The sequence below is a fragment of the Linderina pennispora genome, assembly GCF_002104995.1.
Source record: "Linderina pennispora strain ATCC 12442 chromosome Unknown DL89scaffold_16, whole genome shotgun sequence".
Taxonomy (NCBI): domain Eukaryota; kingdom Fungi; phylum Kickxellomycota; class Kickxellomycetes; order Kickxellales; family Kickxellaceae; genus Linderina; species Linderina pennispora.
The window spans coordinates 130,259-144,730 of NW_024468264.1; the positions used below are offsets into that span (position 1 = coordinate 130,259).

Here is a 14,472-nt window from a genome sequence, read left to right on the forward strand (position 1 = left end):
GATGATGAAGGTGACGTTTGGCTGCATGATGGCTGAACTTCGAGGACTTTGACAGCCAGTGCAGAGTCCGTCGAAAAATTTGCTAAGAACCTCAGCATCTTGAGTGTCTTGCTGCAGTTGACATGGGTGGTATTGAATAAATTAAAAGATGATACAGATAGGCGGTAATATATACTACCGAAATGCTATGGATCAAGCCATCTGAACTCCTGAACGTTCCGGATCTTGGACCCAATAGTTTCAACAAGCCTTTGCCGCACAGCACCAGTGAACTGTCGGCTAGTCTGGATTAGCTTCAGCTTTGGATAATGCAGCATAGGGTCGCAAATTTCACCAAGAACTGTGCTATCGCCCCAGGTCACAATATCAAAGAACCTCATTACTCCGCTTAAAACTGGAAATTTATCTCTTTAAGCTTCTTGAGGCTAGGTGGCTCATCGTCGAGCAGTGATCTGCGCATTATATACCCTTCATTCCATCTCGCCATATCCGCTGTATGTGTGACCAGGTGTGCCTCCGGGTTAACCTCCCAGGCGTACTCGCGTGTCCTGAGCCACCTGTGAGACTCGTACATGAGCCAGAGGTGGCACAGACGTCCCTGATTTGCTTTGTGACAATTGGCATTTGATTTCAAAGTCCTTCGCCGGAACTTGCTTTTAGCTCAAAGAGTGAGTTAATCCTTTTTCTCTTCTTGACGCACTCACAAGCCAGGCACCGGTTCTCGAGACCGCCCCTGAACAAGCACAGAGCGAGTGATATATGCCATACTATACAACGTTCTGCCAACACAAGCACACTAGTGTCCAGTTCTATATTATCACTTGCCAATAGCCTCTAGCTGGTCCAAGTGTGGGCAAGGCCACGGAAGCTGCGGAACCAGCTTGTGGCGAACCCGTTCCACCAAACCGCAGCCCTTATTATGAGGGTCCGGCAAAATATTTCTAAACATCTCTCTAGTAAACCTACAAAGAAAAGGAGCTTTTGTGATGGTGCGGATATGTATGGCAGACATGCTCACCACCAGCATAAACAGCCTACATGCGAAGAATCAGTTGATCACAGCGGTAATCGATGATCTTGGAAAAAGTTCACCTCGATCGGCTGTAAAAGCAATAGAGCAAACTTTTTTTTTTCTTCTGAAGAGCTTCCACAGTTTCCCTTTCACTTTCAGCATCAATTCCAAAAAGCACAATAAAATGGTGAAGACATATCTTCGGTACGAGGCGCGGCGGCCATTCGGCGTCATCAGCAGCCCGAGCGGGAACGCGGTGTTTGATAGTACAGGCAAGCTGTCGGTGACATCGGCGCTGGAGGATGTGATTGTGTGGGACGTGAAGAAGGGCACGCAGGTGGCCCGGTGGACAGACAGCGACAACCGGGCGGAGGTGACATGCATTGCCCGCAGCCCCAACGGCACGGACTACGCGGTAGGGTACAGCGACGGGTCGATCCGGCTGTTTGACCTAGAGAGCAATGCGGTGCGGGTGGTGCTGAACGGGCACCGCGGGCAAGTGTCGGCGCTGGAGTTTGACCCGACGGGTACGGTTCTTGCATCCGGGGCGCGCGACACGGATCTGATTGTCTGGGACGTGGTAGGGGAGGTGGGACTGTACCGGCTGCGCGGGCACACGGACCAGATCACGGCGATAGTGTTCCTGGGCGGGTCAGGCAAGGCAGAGTCGGCGCTGCACGCCAGCTCCGACGGGTGGATTGTGACGGGCAGCAAGGACACGCTGGTGAAGCTGTGGGATCTGCGTGCGCAGCACTGCGTGCAGACGCTGGTGGCACACCGCAGCGAGGTGTGGTCGCTGGCGCTGAGCAACGACCAGCGGTTGTTGGTGACGGGCACGGCGGACCGCGAGCTGCGCGTGTGGACGGTGGATCGGCAGAAGCTCGATGCGATGGCAGGCGAGCCTCACAACGAGTCAGCGGAGGAGGCGGCGCGGCGGTGGGCGGCAATCAGCGAGTACGGGACGATTGAGCGGGCGAGCCGCGACCGTGTGGTGAGCCTGAAATTCCACCCGTCGGGGCAGTACCTGGGGTGCCTGGGCGGCGACCGGCAGCTGGAGGTGTTCCGGGCACGCTCACACGCCGAGATCAAGAAGAAGCTGGCAAGGCGGATGAAGCGCAGCCGCGAGAAGCGCAAGGACGGCGACGACGCAGCAATGGACGACGAGGCTGAGCCGGAGATCACGGCGGCCGACGAGCTGACGGCGTTCAAGCTGGTGCGGACCAGCGCCAAGGCTGCGTCGTTTGATTTTGCACCAGGCGAGGCCGATGCGGCGGTGCTGCACCGGCAAGGGGCACTGAATGTGCTGGTTGCTCAAACGGACAACCAGCTGGGCGTGTGGCGCGTGCCGGTGCCGCCGCCGGGCACAACAACGAAGAAGGCAAACCTGGCCGATCCGTCGCTGGTGTGTGCAGTGGACATGCTGGGACATCGAGCCGAGCCGCGCACACTGGCGCTGAGCTCCGACAACGAGCTGCTGGCGTCGGCGGCCGGGCGGTCGCTGCGCATCTGGAACGTGCAGACCGGCGGGTGTGTGCGTACGCTGGAATGTGGCCCGGCGCTGTGTGTGGCGTTCCTGCCCGGCGACCAGTTTGTGGTGGTGGGCACCAAGACCGGTGTGCTGGAGCTGTACGATGTGCCGGCGGCAGGCGCTGGTGGAGACATTCGATGCACACGAGGGCGCGGCGTGCTGGGCAATCGACGTCAAGCCCGACGGCAGCGGGCTGGTGACCGGCGGTGCCGACAAGAGCGTCAAGTTCTGGGACTTTGAGCTGGTGCGCGACGCGCAGGGCGACTCAGCTGTGGTGAGCCGGCGACGCATGACGCTGGAGCACGTGCGGACGCTGAAGATGTCGGACGATGTGTTGGCAGTCAAGTGCTCGCCCGACTCGCGGCTGCTGGCAGGTGTCGCTACTGGACACCACTGTCAAGGTGTTCTACGCCGACACGCTCAAGTTCTTCCTGTCGCTGTACGGCCACAAGCTTCCGGTGATGTCGCTGGACATCTCGTCCGACTCGACGCTGCTGGTGACTGGGTCGGCCGACAAAACGGTCAAGCTGTGGGGCCTGGACTTTGGCGACTGCCACCGGTCGCTGCTAGCGCACCAGGAGCCCGTCACATGCGTGCGCTTTGTGTGGGGCACTCACTACTTCTTCTCAGCTGGCAAGGATAAGGTCGTGCAGCAGTGGGACGGCGACAACTTCCAGCGCATCCAGCGCCTGGACGGCAGCCACGGCGACGTGTGGGCGCTGGCCGTGGCCAAGTTCGGCAACTTTGTGGCGGCCGGATGCCAGGACCGCTCGCTGCGTGTGTGGGACAAAACTGAGGAACCGCTGTTCCTGGAGGAGGAGCGCGAGCGCGAGCTGGAGGCCCTGTATGACCGCGGGCTGGAGGAGGCTATGGACCGGACCGACCACGCGCCCACGGGCCAGGACGAGGACGGCGAGCCCGAGACCGAGCGTGCTGGCCGGGCCACCATGGAGACACTGAAGGCCGGCGAGCGTATCATGGAGGCCCTGGACCTGGCCGACGCCGAGCGCGCCAAGTGGGACGCGTACGCCGAGCAGACGCGCCGCATGCCCCACCTGGCACCGCCGCCGCCCGACGTCCACCCGGTGCTGCAGTTCGAGAAGCTGACGGCCGACGCCTATGTGCTGCGGACTGTCGAGCGTGTGCGGGCTGCTGAGCTGGAGGACGCGCTGCTGGTGCTGCCGTTTGCGCGTGTGCTGGCGCTGCTTGCCTATGTCGATGTGTGGGCGCGCCGCCGCTGGAACACCCCGCTGACCAGCCGCGTGCTGTTCTTCCTGCTCAAGACCCACCAGAACCAGCTCGTGGCTACGCGCACCATGCGCCCGCGGCTCGACTCGATCCGCTCCCACCTGCGCGCCGCCGTCGCTGCCCAGCGCGACCAGATCGGCTTCAACCTGGCCGCTCTGACTGCCCTCAAGACCGAGTGGGAGGCCAATGCCACCGCCGAGTTCTTCGACGAGGCCCAGATCCAGGCCGTGCTGGATTCCCAGCTTGCAAAGCGCAAGTTCACGGGGCTCAAGGCCTAGTTTTTCTCCTCTGGCTTTCTTGCACTTTTTGCTTTCCTACACTTTTTTCTCCAAATGAACACTACTAACCCCGACGACGAGGTCCCCATTTACGGCTACGACAAGGAGCTGCGCGACAAGCTGGAGGCGAAGTACGATGTTGGCCGCGAGCAGCAGGCGCGCGCATACATAGCCGACGCAATCGGTGCACCGGTTGACGGTGAATTCATGGACGCGCTGCACGACGGCACAGTGCTGGTGCACCTGGCAAACGCCGTGGTGCCTGGGCGCCTGAAGCCGAATGCCTCGCGGCTGGCCTTCAAGCAGATGGAAAACATCAACAGCTTCTTGACTGTGGCCGCAGAGCTCGGCTGCCCGTCCCACGAGCTCTTCCAGACCGTCGACCTGTTCGAGGCCAAGAACCCCGGGCAGGTCGTCGACGCCATTTTCTCGTTTTCGCGCCATGCCGCCAAGCGCGGCTTCCGCATACCCCCATTGGGTCCCAAGCTCGCCGACAAGCAGCACCGCCAGTGGACTGACAAGCAGCTGCGCGAGGGCGACAAGTACCAGAGCCCGCTGCAGATGGGATATAGCGGTGGGGCCACCCAGTCAACCGAGAAGGTCGTTTTTGGCGGCCACAAGTCCATTGTCAGGAATGCTGATCCGTTCCACCGGTACCAGGGCTGAGCTTACTGGTTTCTGAATATATGCGTTTATTTCTCTTTGCCATCATCGTGACATGTGTGGCGAGAGCATGTCGGAAGAGCTGCCGGGGTGGGCGTGAAAGCGGCCATTGCTCAATGGGTTGTTCCATCGAGACCTTCCAAAGCCCCGCCTCCCCACCAACTCGTGCCATGCACTCAGTGCATGCTACATGGCTATCACTAAAAAAGAATGAACACCACTACTTGCGGAAGTGGACGTCGCTATGGTCGACCTGGTATGCGGCCCTCTCGAGCTCGGCGCGCTCGATCTTGAGCTCGCCCTGCTCGCGGTTTCCGAAGCGCCTCTGGATCTTGCCAACTGCGCTGTAGTAGTTTGCGCGGTACTCACTGGCCTTCTTGACATTGTACTTGTTCAGGAACGCGTCCTTGGTGCGCTGCCGCACCGCTGCCGGGTCCTCGTCACTGGAGAGCACCTGGATGTAGTTCTGCGGGTTGAGCTCGCCGTCCGTCGGAATGTGCTGTGTGGCCGGCACCGGCGCGCCGGTCTTCGGGTCGCGGTGGCCGACGCCATGGCCCTTGTACATCGGGTCGGTCCAGTCGGCTGTCAGCGGGTAGCCGGCTGCCTCCGTGCGCCCGGTCTCCTTGTCCACGTCCGTGGCTGCCGGCTGGCCGGTGCCCGCGCCGGTTCCTGAGAGCTTGATGTTTAGTGCGTTGCTCATGGGTGTATTAATGCCTAGCGAAAAAGTATGTATTGTAGGGAATAGGAGAAACAAGAGAGGTGCCAGGCATGTCCTGGCCTCGCTTTTTACGCTAAAACGGCATTTGGTGATTGTGTCGAGCTTCCAGCCATTCTCCTCCGTTTCCCTTTCCCTTTCCCTGCTGTTCATCCGACATTGCAAGATTGCTCGACACAAGCACCTGACGCACAGATTACGCCCTCCTCTCCCTTCCCCAGCCTTTTTTTCTTTCTTTCCGATGTGCTTGAGCTGCTGAATGTATTTCCTGTCCGAACAACACATACAAAACCAGTTCTGCCACAAACTCCCAAACACTGGGCCCGCTCAGCACGCTTTTATATCCTCCGATGCCATTGTACCGGACTCACAAACAAGCGCCTATAAAAGCCTGGATAGGATGAATGTTCCGCTGAATGCACTGCCTTTCTCAGATAGTACGTATGCGCTTCTGGAAATACTAGATCGAAACCAGGCGTGGTGCATGTATGTTGCCTGTCGCCTATTGGGCGTCTGTGGTTTAAGGGGTCAGAGTGGAGCGACCTGAAACAATGTCGGGTCGGAACACAAGCACAGCCCAACATGTAGAGCACACATAAAAACAGGGGGGTCTGGTGGAACCCATGTGCATGTCCGGATGCGTGTTCTGAAAAACGACAGCAATCACCATGTTCGGAACCATGCATGCCGCATTTCTGGATCTCTGCTGCGCTCTGGATTCAGACATACCGAGAATCTTCCCGGAGCCTGTAAAATACGGGTACAGGAAGATCAGTATGCACATTGTCTGAATTTTCCTGCTGATTGACAGTGCCCTTCCCAAGAGATGTCCAGCAATGCCACAAAGACACCATTTTTCCCATGCATGACATGGGTTTTATTAGCGAAGTCCGTCGGAGCAAAAGGACAGTTCTTTTAACCTCCCCACTTGAAACCCGAAATTGTCCGCGACGGACATCCGCAGAAGGGCAGCAGGATCGGGCACGACGCAATCGCCGCAACAAGCCCAGCCCATTGGCGGCTGAACCATCTAGGCACCCCCTCCCGCCTGATGATACCAGGATCAGGCAATCAAAATACGCCCTACGTGATCAGACACGATACCGCCAGTATCCCAAGCACCATGAGCCTGCCGGCTGACACCCGATACGACCCATTGTGGACCCCGCCGTCTCTCTCGTTGTTTTCCTGCACGGGTCCGATCTTGACGCCCGGGCAGTTGTATCTTCTGTAGTCGCGGCACACCTCGCTGGCCAGGTGGATGTGCGTCGTGCGGTCGTCTCGTGTGCACACTACCTCGTCCTTCCAGTTGTGGTATTTGACAAATTGTGTGTTGTACAGCTTGTGGCAGAAGCACTGCATCAGAAGCTTCTGCTGCCGCTGTGTGATTTGCGCGCATGTACGGTTGCCTCCATATACGGACATTGTTGTGCTCCTATATTTAGTCGAAATGCAGCTTTTGCGTGCAGAGCGTGTGAAAGTGGATACTAGCAAACGGTGAATGCAAAGAAACGAGCAACAGACGCTGCTTGCTCAGCCAGAATGCGCTCGGCTTATATCGCTATCGCGAGCATACTTGCCAGGGATATGAGACATGGGTCTCTTCAAACAGATATCTACGACTTGTGCCCCTTGGCTCATGCCGATCATACATACAGTGCGCTGCTTCAAAACCCAAGCCGTCCTAGGCACCCAGTGCGTCTGAGATGTAAGATCGGCGGGATGTTTTACAAATGGGAGACAATATGCACGATGAGGTCAGTGCTAATCCGATCCACAAATCCGATCACAGTGCCGTTGTTTGCTGGCTCTGAGCGCCCAGATGGGGCTGAATCTGCATGGCGTAGCTGTTCATGTACCGGTGCCAGTGCGCCCTATCTGGGATGCACGATATCAGCCCGCACAATATGTGATAAGGAATATCCGGCAAGGCGCCTGGGGTATTAGGGACTGCAGCGTCTATCACGGCCGCCAAGATTCCAGTCCAAAAATATAAGGTTCTCCAGCGGTCTATAAATACCAAAGTACGAGGTTGGAGAATTGCTTGGCAGCTTCAGATCAAGCCAGATGCCCCCAGGGCCGACAGGGTCTCTAGGAAGCTCCTTCCTAGGCAGCTGGCGGGCTCATCTGACGAATGACACCCTGATGCGGTCCAATAAAAGCACGTATCGAGAATGCCCAACTTGCATATTCTAAAAATACAAGCACGTCAATGCCAGCCTTTGACATGGCAGTGTTGGGCGATCCCCGTTTTCTAGTTTGCAAAAATCGCTCTTGCGGTTCGCCCTCCGCTTCGCAGCGCTGCCTACCTTTTCTGTTAAATAGCTCTACTGCAAGGCGCTGTTTTTGCCTGCCCCTTATTGTCGCTTTTCTCTTCGCTGCTGTGCATTGCATTCTCTCTCTCCTTTTCATTTGCCCACACTGCCTTTTCTACCAAATAGTAAAAAACCTGCCACATCCATCCATCATGAAGTTCATCTCATTTGCCATCGCTGCCCTCGCTACCGCCACTGCCTACGCCGCCGACTCGTCGGTGCCGACTAAGGCTACCGCTGACCTGAAGGGCAAGGCAGGCATCTCGGCCAAGGTCGAGTTCTCCCAGGCCAGCAAGGGCGTCAACGTCAAGCTGACGGCTACGGGACTGAAGACCGGGGTGCAGTACCCGTACCACATCCACGTCAGCCCAGTCCCCTATGACGGCAACTGCACGGCCACCGGCGGGCACCTGGACCCGGCCAAGATCAAGGTGGCCGACAAGCCGTACAAGTGTGACGCGAAGGACCCGGCCAAGACGTGCGAGCTGGGCGACCTGGCGGGACGGCACGGCAACCTGACGGCGGATGCCACGGGCGCGGCCTCGGTTACGTACGTGGACTCGATTCTGGCGTTTAGCGGCGTGGACACGATCCTGGAGCACTCGGTTGTGATCCACGGCGCCGACAATGCGCGCCTGGCGTGCGGCAACATTGTTGTGGCCAAGTCAGGCGAGGCATCGTCCGAGCTCCCGTCGTCGGGTGCCATGCACGAGAGCGCGTCGGACGAGAGCAACTCCGTTGCCACTGGCGTCGAGAGCAAGACCGGCGGTGCCTCGTCCATCGCCGCTATCTCGGGCGTTGTCGCTCTGGTTGCTGCCGGCCTTTGCCATCTAAGCCCTAGCATCGGGAGCTGCCTGTGCGCAAGTCTCCATGACTCTTTGTGGCTCTCACTCCAGCCTTCACCCCCTCCCGCTTTTGCTGTTATATTCGCTTTTTATTCCTTTCTCTCCGAGCAAGCTGAGCACCCCTTCTATCCGGCCTTCATTCGTTCTCATTAGTTTTCTACAATAAAAGCCGATTTGTGCAAGGCGCTACTATTCTCATACGAGCACCGACAGAGATGTGGTGTTCGCTTGCCGCGTCTGTCCGCCACCTCCGTTTTGCTGCCATTGCCTTTGTGGGTGGAATCGACAATGGCAATGAAGAATACACACCGGCTATTGACTAGCGCAAAGGCTGCTTGGGCAATCAGCAGACAAGGTTGTGCCAAGAACGCCTTTCTAAATCCCCCCTATCTCAATCTCCGCAATGCCTTCGCTGAAGTCGACGACGTGTGGATCCTCCCAGCTTCCTACAGAAATGCGTTTACCAGCAGCTCGCTTCCCTCCCCAATCCAGTGGGAGGTTGAAGGAATTGCATGCCGTGGACATGTCGATTAGTGCAGCATTGGCAGTAGAAAGGGGGACTGGTGTACAAAGAATGCCTGGTCCCTCGCTCAAAAGGCAGAATGGCACCTGTCTGTCCATCCAGGAAGCAGAAAGTGCAGTAAGCCTTATCTCGCCTCTCCAAGTCCAGGCAGAGCCGCTGGATCATCGAGGTATGAGCCAAAAGAAGGCTGAGCCAATGATCTCAGCGTGCATCGGTGTCACCAGCAGCGCTGTTATGTCAAAAAGAATGTGAAATTTGCATACATACCGTCATCGCTCATGAGCACAAAGTAGATCTCCTGGTTGTCTGCTAAGCCGCTCTTGCCGACAGACACCTTGTCCGCAACTTCCGTGTACTGCTGAGCCGACCCGTCCGGTGTGCCGACCAGCAGCTTGACCTGGTCGTCGGTAATGCCCTCATACTCGCCCTCGTGCCGGTGCAGGAGCTCGACCAGCTGAGACTTGACTGCCGCCAGTTTCTCGCCCTTGGTTGTTTCGATGAACAGCGTTAGGGTGCCGCGCTTGAACCGAAAGTACGGCCGAGTTGTGCGAATATCGCTCATGGTTTCAGTTTTCCAGGTGGTGGCAGGTTCGAATGGAGGAAGTCGATGTTGCTCACCAACACTGGTGGCCGGGCGGTTCTACTTGCTGATATACCGCATACCAGGCATTGGCACCGTTATGGCCAATGCCCAGCATATATGCTAAAACATCTCCATATTGACTGGAGCTAGTTGACAGAAGAGTTGTTTTTATGGTGAACGGAGCACGTAAATAGGCAAAACTAGGGTATACCACAAAATTGAACTGAGGAAAAAAATGCTTGGAACAAGATCGCACTAGAAGTCTGGTGGTGGCGTTAACAATAGGAGAAATGCAACATCTTCTAGTGGTTCAGAGTGTCAACCGGCAGGTTTCTGCTCTGCAGGGTCTGGCTGCTGCCGTGTCTGCTGAGTCGCATCATCGGGTCCTCAAACGCACTGTCATCGTCGGTCTCGCTGACGGCGTCGGGAATGGACATCTGCTGCTCCTGGCTGATCAGCTCGTGCGGCGCGCCAACAAAGTACTGCATGCTGTTGCGGTTGTTGCGACCAGGCGACTCGCGATTCGGGACTATAATATCCCTGCTTTGTTGCACTTGCTGCTGCTGCATCTGCTGCTTTTTCTGCTGGAATTCGTTGAACGACTCGTTCACAGCTGCGCTGGGGTTCTTGTACCAAGGTGCATCACCCACCGCTGCCATGCTGAGCGTGTTGTCCAGACGGCGGGCGTTGCTGCCATCGCCACGCGGACTCGAGGGACGGATCAGAGCGACAGTGTTTGAGGTTCGGTCTGCCTTCTTGGAGCTGGGCGGCACCACCACTCCGCCAACCTGGACCAGGCGTGGTGTCGTCATTTGATCTGGCTGCGAGGCACTGGTGCTGTTGCTGGGCACGTGCTGCAGCTGGCGGTCGTCGCCAAAGCGGGCTCCCTGCGGAGCACTGCTGCTGCTGGGCTGGCCCAGCGATGAGACCTCGGTGGCATCGTCCATATCGTTGTCGCTAGACGACGACAGCGAGCGCGGCTCAGGCGAACCCTTGTCGTTGACCCAGAAGATGTACTCGAATTCGACCATCAGCAGGCTGAACACGCCGACCGGGATGCCCAGCGATGGAGAGAACACAATGCCAATGTTACGGAGCGTCATCTTGTTGATTGGCGCCTTCAGAACGACGCGGATCAGGTGTGCAGTGAGAGCCCGAAGCAGCGTGTAGTTGGCCAGCGGAAGCAGCGACACCAGACGGCCAAGCTCCATGACACGGTCACGGCGCTCAGCATAGTCAACGACGCGCACAAAGTCCTGGTGCAGCTGCGATGTCAGCACGCTCTGTGGCAGCTCACGCAGGTACGCCTTGAGCAGACTGGCAACAGCGTGCACATCAGGCGGCAACGATATCTTGAGCAGATTGAAGTCGCGGCACGTATTAAACGACTTGCGTAGCGAGTCCAGAGCAGCAAAGCTGCCCGACATCCGGTAGATGCCCTCCTCGAGCCACGCCTTCTTCACATCAAGGTACTCGATGCACCGGTAGACGACAGCCGGCAGCTCATAGTGCTCGCGCACCTTGGTTGCCTGCACAGCCATCTCGAGCGGCAAGCCAAACACGGGCACCATCGGCGACTTGTGCTTGACCGGCGGAGTCAGTGTGTCGTTGCTAATCGACCCACGCCGCAGTCGCCGCGCCATAGACACCGGCCCGCTGCTCTCTTTCTCGCCGTGGTCGCTGCCAAGGCTGCTGTTGCTTCCCTTGTACGTGGGCATATCGGGGTGCGAGGTGTCGGGATCAACAGGCTTGCGCTTGCCCCACATGAACGTGATGCGACCGCGCTTCTTCTCCTCGCGCGTCCGGTTGTTTTTGTTGCCAAAGATGTTGGTGCGCGAGCTCGAGTTGTCGCCAGAAGAGCCATCGCCGTTGGCTGATCCATACTGCCGGCCGACTCCCAGGATATCGTCAGTCACCCGGGGTGTATCCAGAGGCAGCTCCAGGACCGTCTCGTCCTCCTCGCGCACTATACGACCCGTCGAGTCCTTGGTGAATGCTGCCTTGCGCGACATAGACTGCAGCAGCTGGGTCGACGGATCCGCGGCCTTTTGCGGCAGATGACTGCCGGAGCCCAGTCCCTGGAACGTCAGCGTAGTCGGTGGCGCCGTCGCTGGCGGCTCAGACATGCCACTCTGCCCGGGCGACAGTGCCATAGACACCCGCTCATCATCAGCATCGTGCGGCGAGGTGAACGAATCGGGCAGGCTCAGCACTGACTCGCGGTTGTCGATAGTCGGATGCGAGGACAGAGTGCCCAGGCCATTACGCGCGTCGTTCTCGCGACTCATCGAATACATGCTCGAGTCGATGGTATATTGCTCGGATGCGGAGTCGTCGGCGAGAGGCGAAAGGTGCTTGCCCTGCTTCTGCTCCGACGCCGGCGTGCTGAACTCGGCAAAGCTGGCTGACAGCCGGGTGGCAATCTCCTGCGGCGACAGCTTGGCCGCCAGATGCTGGGAGGTCTTACCATCGCCACCTTCGCCGCTGCCGCCGTCGTCGCCATTCCCAGTGTAGCGGTTCTCGTTGGGTGGGAACGAAAGTGATCGTGGGCGCGCATCAACTGGAAGATGCGGTGGCGGCGGCTCCAGCGAATCCGGCGGCCCCAAATTATGCGGATACGAGGCACCAGGGTTTTTGACGTCGGCGTAGTCCCTGTCAGCATTTTGGCTGTCGCACCGATCCATGTCGCCCATCGAAGAGGATGCGGGCCACACCTGGTTTGTCAGAGGCGAGCCAATCGAGCCCAAGTTTGCCGTGGCAGTGCTAGGACGCCGCTGCAGCGGAGATGCTGTCTTGTGGCTGACCGCGCCGTCCGACATCTGGCGCTGCTCCTGGCGCATGCGGTTGTACTCGAGCGAGCGCCGCGCACCCTGCTCGTGTGTGATCGAGGTCTGGATCTGCTGAATCATTGGCAGCTTCTCCTTCTTGTTGTTCAGCAGCACTGCATACTTGGCAACCTCGTCGATAGCGCGCTGCGGACCCTCGGCGTCGCGCACAATCACGTAGCGTAGTGCGGCAACCCACTCGTCGCGCTCGCGGTCCGAATCGGCCCACAGCGGATGCGCGATGGGCTCTTTACCAGCGCGCTTCGGCACCTCCTCGATAAGGAATGCATGGCGGAAGATATCACTGTCCTTTTGGTTCGGCTTTGACCGATGCATGGGCGTGCTTTCGGCTGGTGTGCGGCCGGTTTTGACAACCGCCCCGCGCAGGTTGATTGAGCCAATCGGCGACCCCCCGGGCGTTTCAAAGTACTCGAGCACCGGCTGGTTCGACTTGCACACATAATATCGACGCTTCCAGCCGCCAAAGTTCTTGCCCTTCTTGACCAGGAACCCTTCCTTGTGGCCAAGCAGGATGGGCATCGCCGAGGCTGGCTCTACCATGATGTTGGTCGACAGGAACTCCAGGATCGGCGAAAGGTCGGGGATATTCAGCGTCAGTGCCTTCTTCAGGTATTTTTCGAACCACAACTTGCGCTTGTCGTTCTTGTTGGGCGCGTTGGCACGGAAAATGTCCTTGTCAGGAAGACGCTCGAGGCGCTCATCAGCCTTGGACCGCTGGATCACATTCCGCAGCTTGCCGTTCAGATTCAGGAAGTCAGAGTACCGCTTCTCAACCGTCCACAGTATCTTCTCCTTTACCTTTGCTGTCTCTGGAGCCTCGCGTAGCAACAGCCCGGGCGACTCGAACCGATACTTGATGTGGATCATGTACACGTTGACTTCCTTGCCACGTTCATCGATCTTGACCTTCGAGTCTTTGATCTCCAGATCAATGTTGTGCAGTGACCGTAGCGGTGGTCGCTCAGGCACGTCGTGGTGCTCCACCATCGGCATTGGCGTCCGAGCAGATGCCGGCGTGGGCGCTGACTTTGGCGGAACAGGCATTGTGCTGTGCTCGTTGGGCGCAACCGCGTGCAGGTTATTTGGCACCCACTTTGGCTGGTCCCCGCTGGTCGGTGGCGACATAGTGCGTGAGCCCATCCCAGGCCGAGATGCGTCCAACCCGTGGGAAGCCACATTGCTGGGTGCTGCCTGTGCATACGGGTGAAGGCTGTGGGATAAGCCCAGAAACGACTCTGTTTCATTAATGAGGTCGCGCGGGTTGGATACCTTCCCATGCTTACCAACAGGCTGGATGGCTATGCCGATACTGCCACCAGTGCCGTTCGTAGTAGCGCCAAATGATGGGCTAGCAATCTGACTGCGCGCTGGTGGCTGCGAGTCGGTCTGTGCACCGTCGTACTCATATCCCGAGATTTCGGCTGCCTTCCAGTCGTTGGCCGCCAAGTCACGCTGCTCCAGCTGAGACCGCTTGATATCAGGTGTGCTCTCGGGAAGATCCACACTTTCTATGGTCGAGATGGGCCGCAGCACCAGATGGTCCATCTGGCTTTGATCGGCAGCCTCGTCAGTACGCTCCTCGGTCGCCATGTACGGAGTCCGCGGTGTGCCGACGTTGTTTTCGATACTGAGCTGGTCGTCTGAGTACACACTGCTCTTGGCGTTATTGATCGCCAGGAGTGAATGGTTTTGCATCTGTTTTGTCGCTGGCCCAGACCCCGCCTGTGCCGAGCGAGCAAGCCGATCAATGCTGTTGACATAGTCATCTGGAACCTCAGGGGGTGCGCTGTTTGGTGTTTCTGCGGTGTCGTCCAAGGTGACAGGCGATGGCGCGCTATTGTAGTTGCTGCGCCGCCGCATATCGTCCAACGACATCGATCCGCCACGCGACGACATGGCCGCAAAGCTGCTTATCC

General features: G+C 58.1%; 7 protein-coding genes across 7 annotated transcripts; 4 read left to right on the plus strand and 3 right to left on the minus strand.

The window, feature by feature from the left end:
* Positions 1-1,152: 1,152 nt before the first annotated feature.
* Positions 1,153-4,066, plus strand: DL89DRAFT_325086 (WD40 repeat-like protein; the record flags this gene model as incomplete). Its single annotated transcript, XM_040891503.1, has 3 exons — positions 1,153-2,645; positions 2,671-2,880; positions 2,915-4,066. The coding sequence occupies exons 1-3, from the start codon at positions 1,197-1,199 to the stop codon at positions 4,064-4,066; spliced, it is 2,811 nt and encodes a 936-aa protein (XP_040740305.1). The 5' UTR covers positions 1,153-1,196.
* DL89DRAFT_68964 (uncharacterized protein) lies at positions 3,855-4,950 on the plus strand. The gene has a single exon (XM_040891981.1). The coding sequence runs from the start codon at positions 4,121-4,123 to the stop codon at positions 4,730-4,732; it is 612 nt and encodes a 203-aa protein (XP_040740306.1). The 5' UTR covers positions 3,855-4,120; the 3' UTR covers positions 4,733-4,950.
* Positions 4,842-6,017, minus strand: DL89DRAFT_68955 (uncharacterized protein). Its single transcript, XM_040891979.1, has one exon. It carries the CDS (start codon positions 5,727-5,729, stop codon positions 4,950-4,952), a length of 780 nt encoding a protein of 259 aa, XP_040740307.1. The 5' UTR covers positions 5,730-6,017; the 3' UTR covers positions 4,842-4,949.
* A 768-nt stretch (positions 6,018-6,785) lies between these two features.
* Positions 6,786-7,471, plus strand: DL89DRAFT_68957 (uncharacterized protein). The gene has a single exon (XM_040891980.1). It carries the CDS (start codon positions 6,987-6,989, stop codon positions 7,389-7,391), a length of 405 nt encoding a protein of 134 aa, XP_040740308.1. The 5' UTR covers positions 6,786-6,986; the 3' UTR covers positions 7,392-7,471.
* Positions 7,472-7,730: 259 nt separating this feature from the next.
* DL89DRAFT_69088 (Cu,Zn superoxide dismutase-like protein) lies at positions 7,731-8,882 on the plus strand. The gene is made up of 2 exons (XM_040891983.1): positions 7,731-7,944; positions 7,990-8,882. Exons 1-2 carry the CDS (start codon positions 7,912-7,914, stop codon positions 8,755-8,757), a joined length of 801 nt encoding a protein of 266 aa, XP_040740309.1. The 5' UTR covers positions 7,731-7,911; the 3' UTR covers positions 8,758-8,882.
* DL89DRAFT_68976 (uncharacterized protein) lies at positions 8,869-9,846 on the minus strand. Its single transcript, XM_040891982.1, has 2 exons — positions 9,395-9,846; positions 8,869-9,050 (listed from the first exon to the last, which is right to left on the minus strand). The coding sequence occupies exons 1-2, from the start codon at positions 9,687-9,689 to the stop codon at positions 8,980-8,982; spliced, it is 366 nt and encodes a 121-aa protein (XP_040740310.1). The 5' UTR covers positions 9,690-9,846; the 3' UTR covers positions 8,869-8,979.
* Positions 9,847-10,771: 925 nt separating this feature from the next.
* DL89DRAFT_226739 (Rho GTPase activation protein) lies at positions 10,772-11,251 on the minus strand (the record flags this gene model as incomplete). The annotated part of the gene is made up of 1 exon (XM_040884823.1): positions 10,772-11,251. A coding segment is annotated over one exon (480 nt), but the record flags the coding sequence as incomplete, so codon positions are not given.
* Between the last annotated feature and the right edge of the window lie 3,221 nt (positions 11,252-14,472).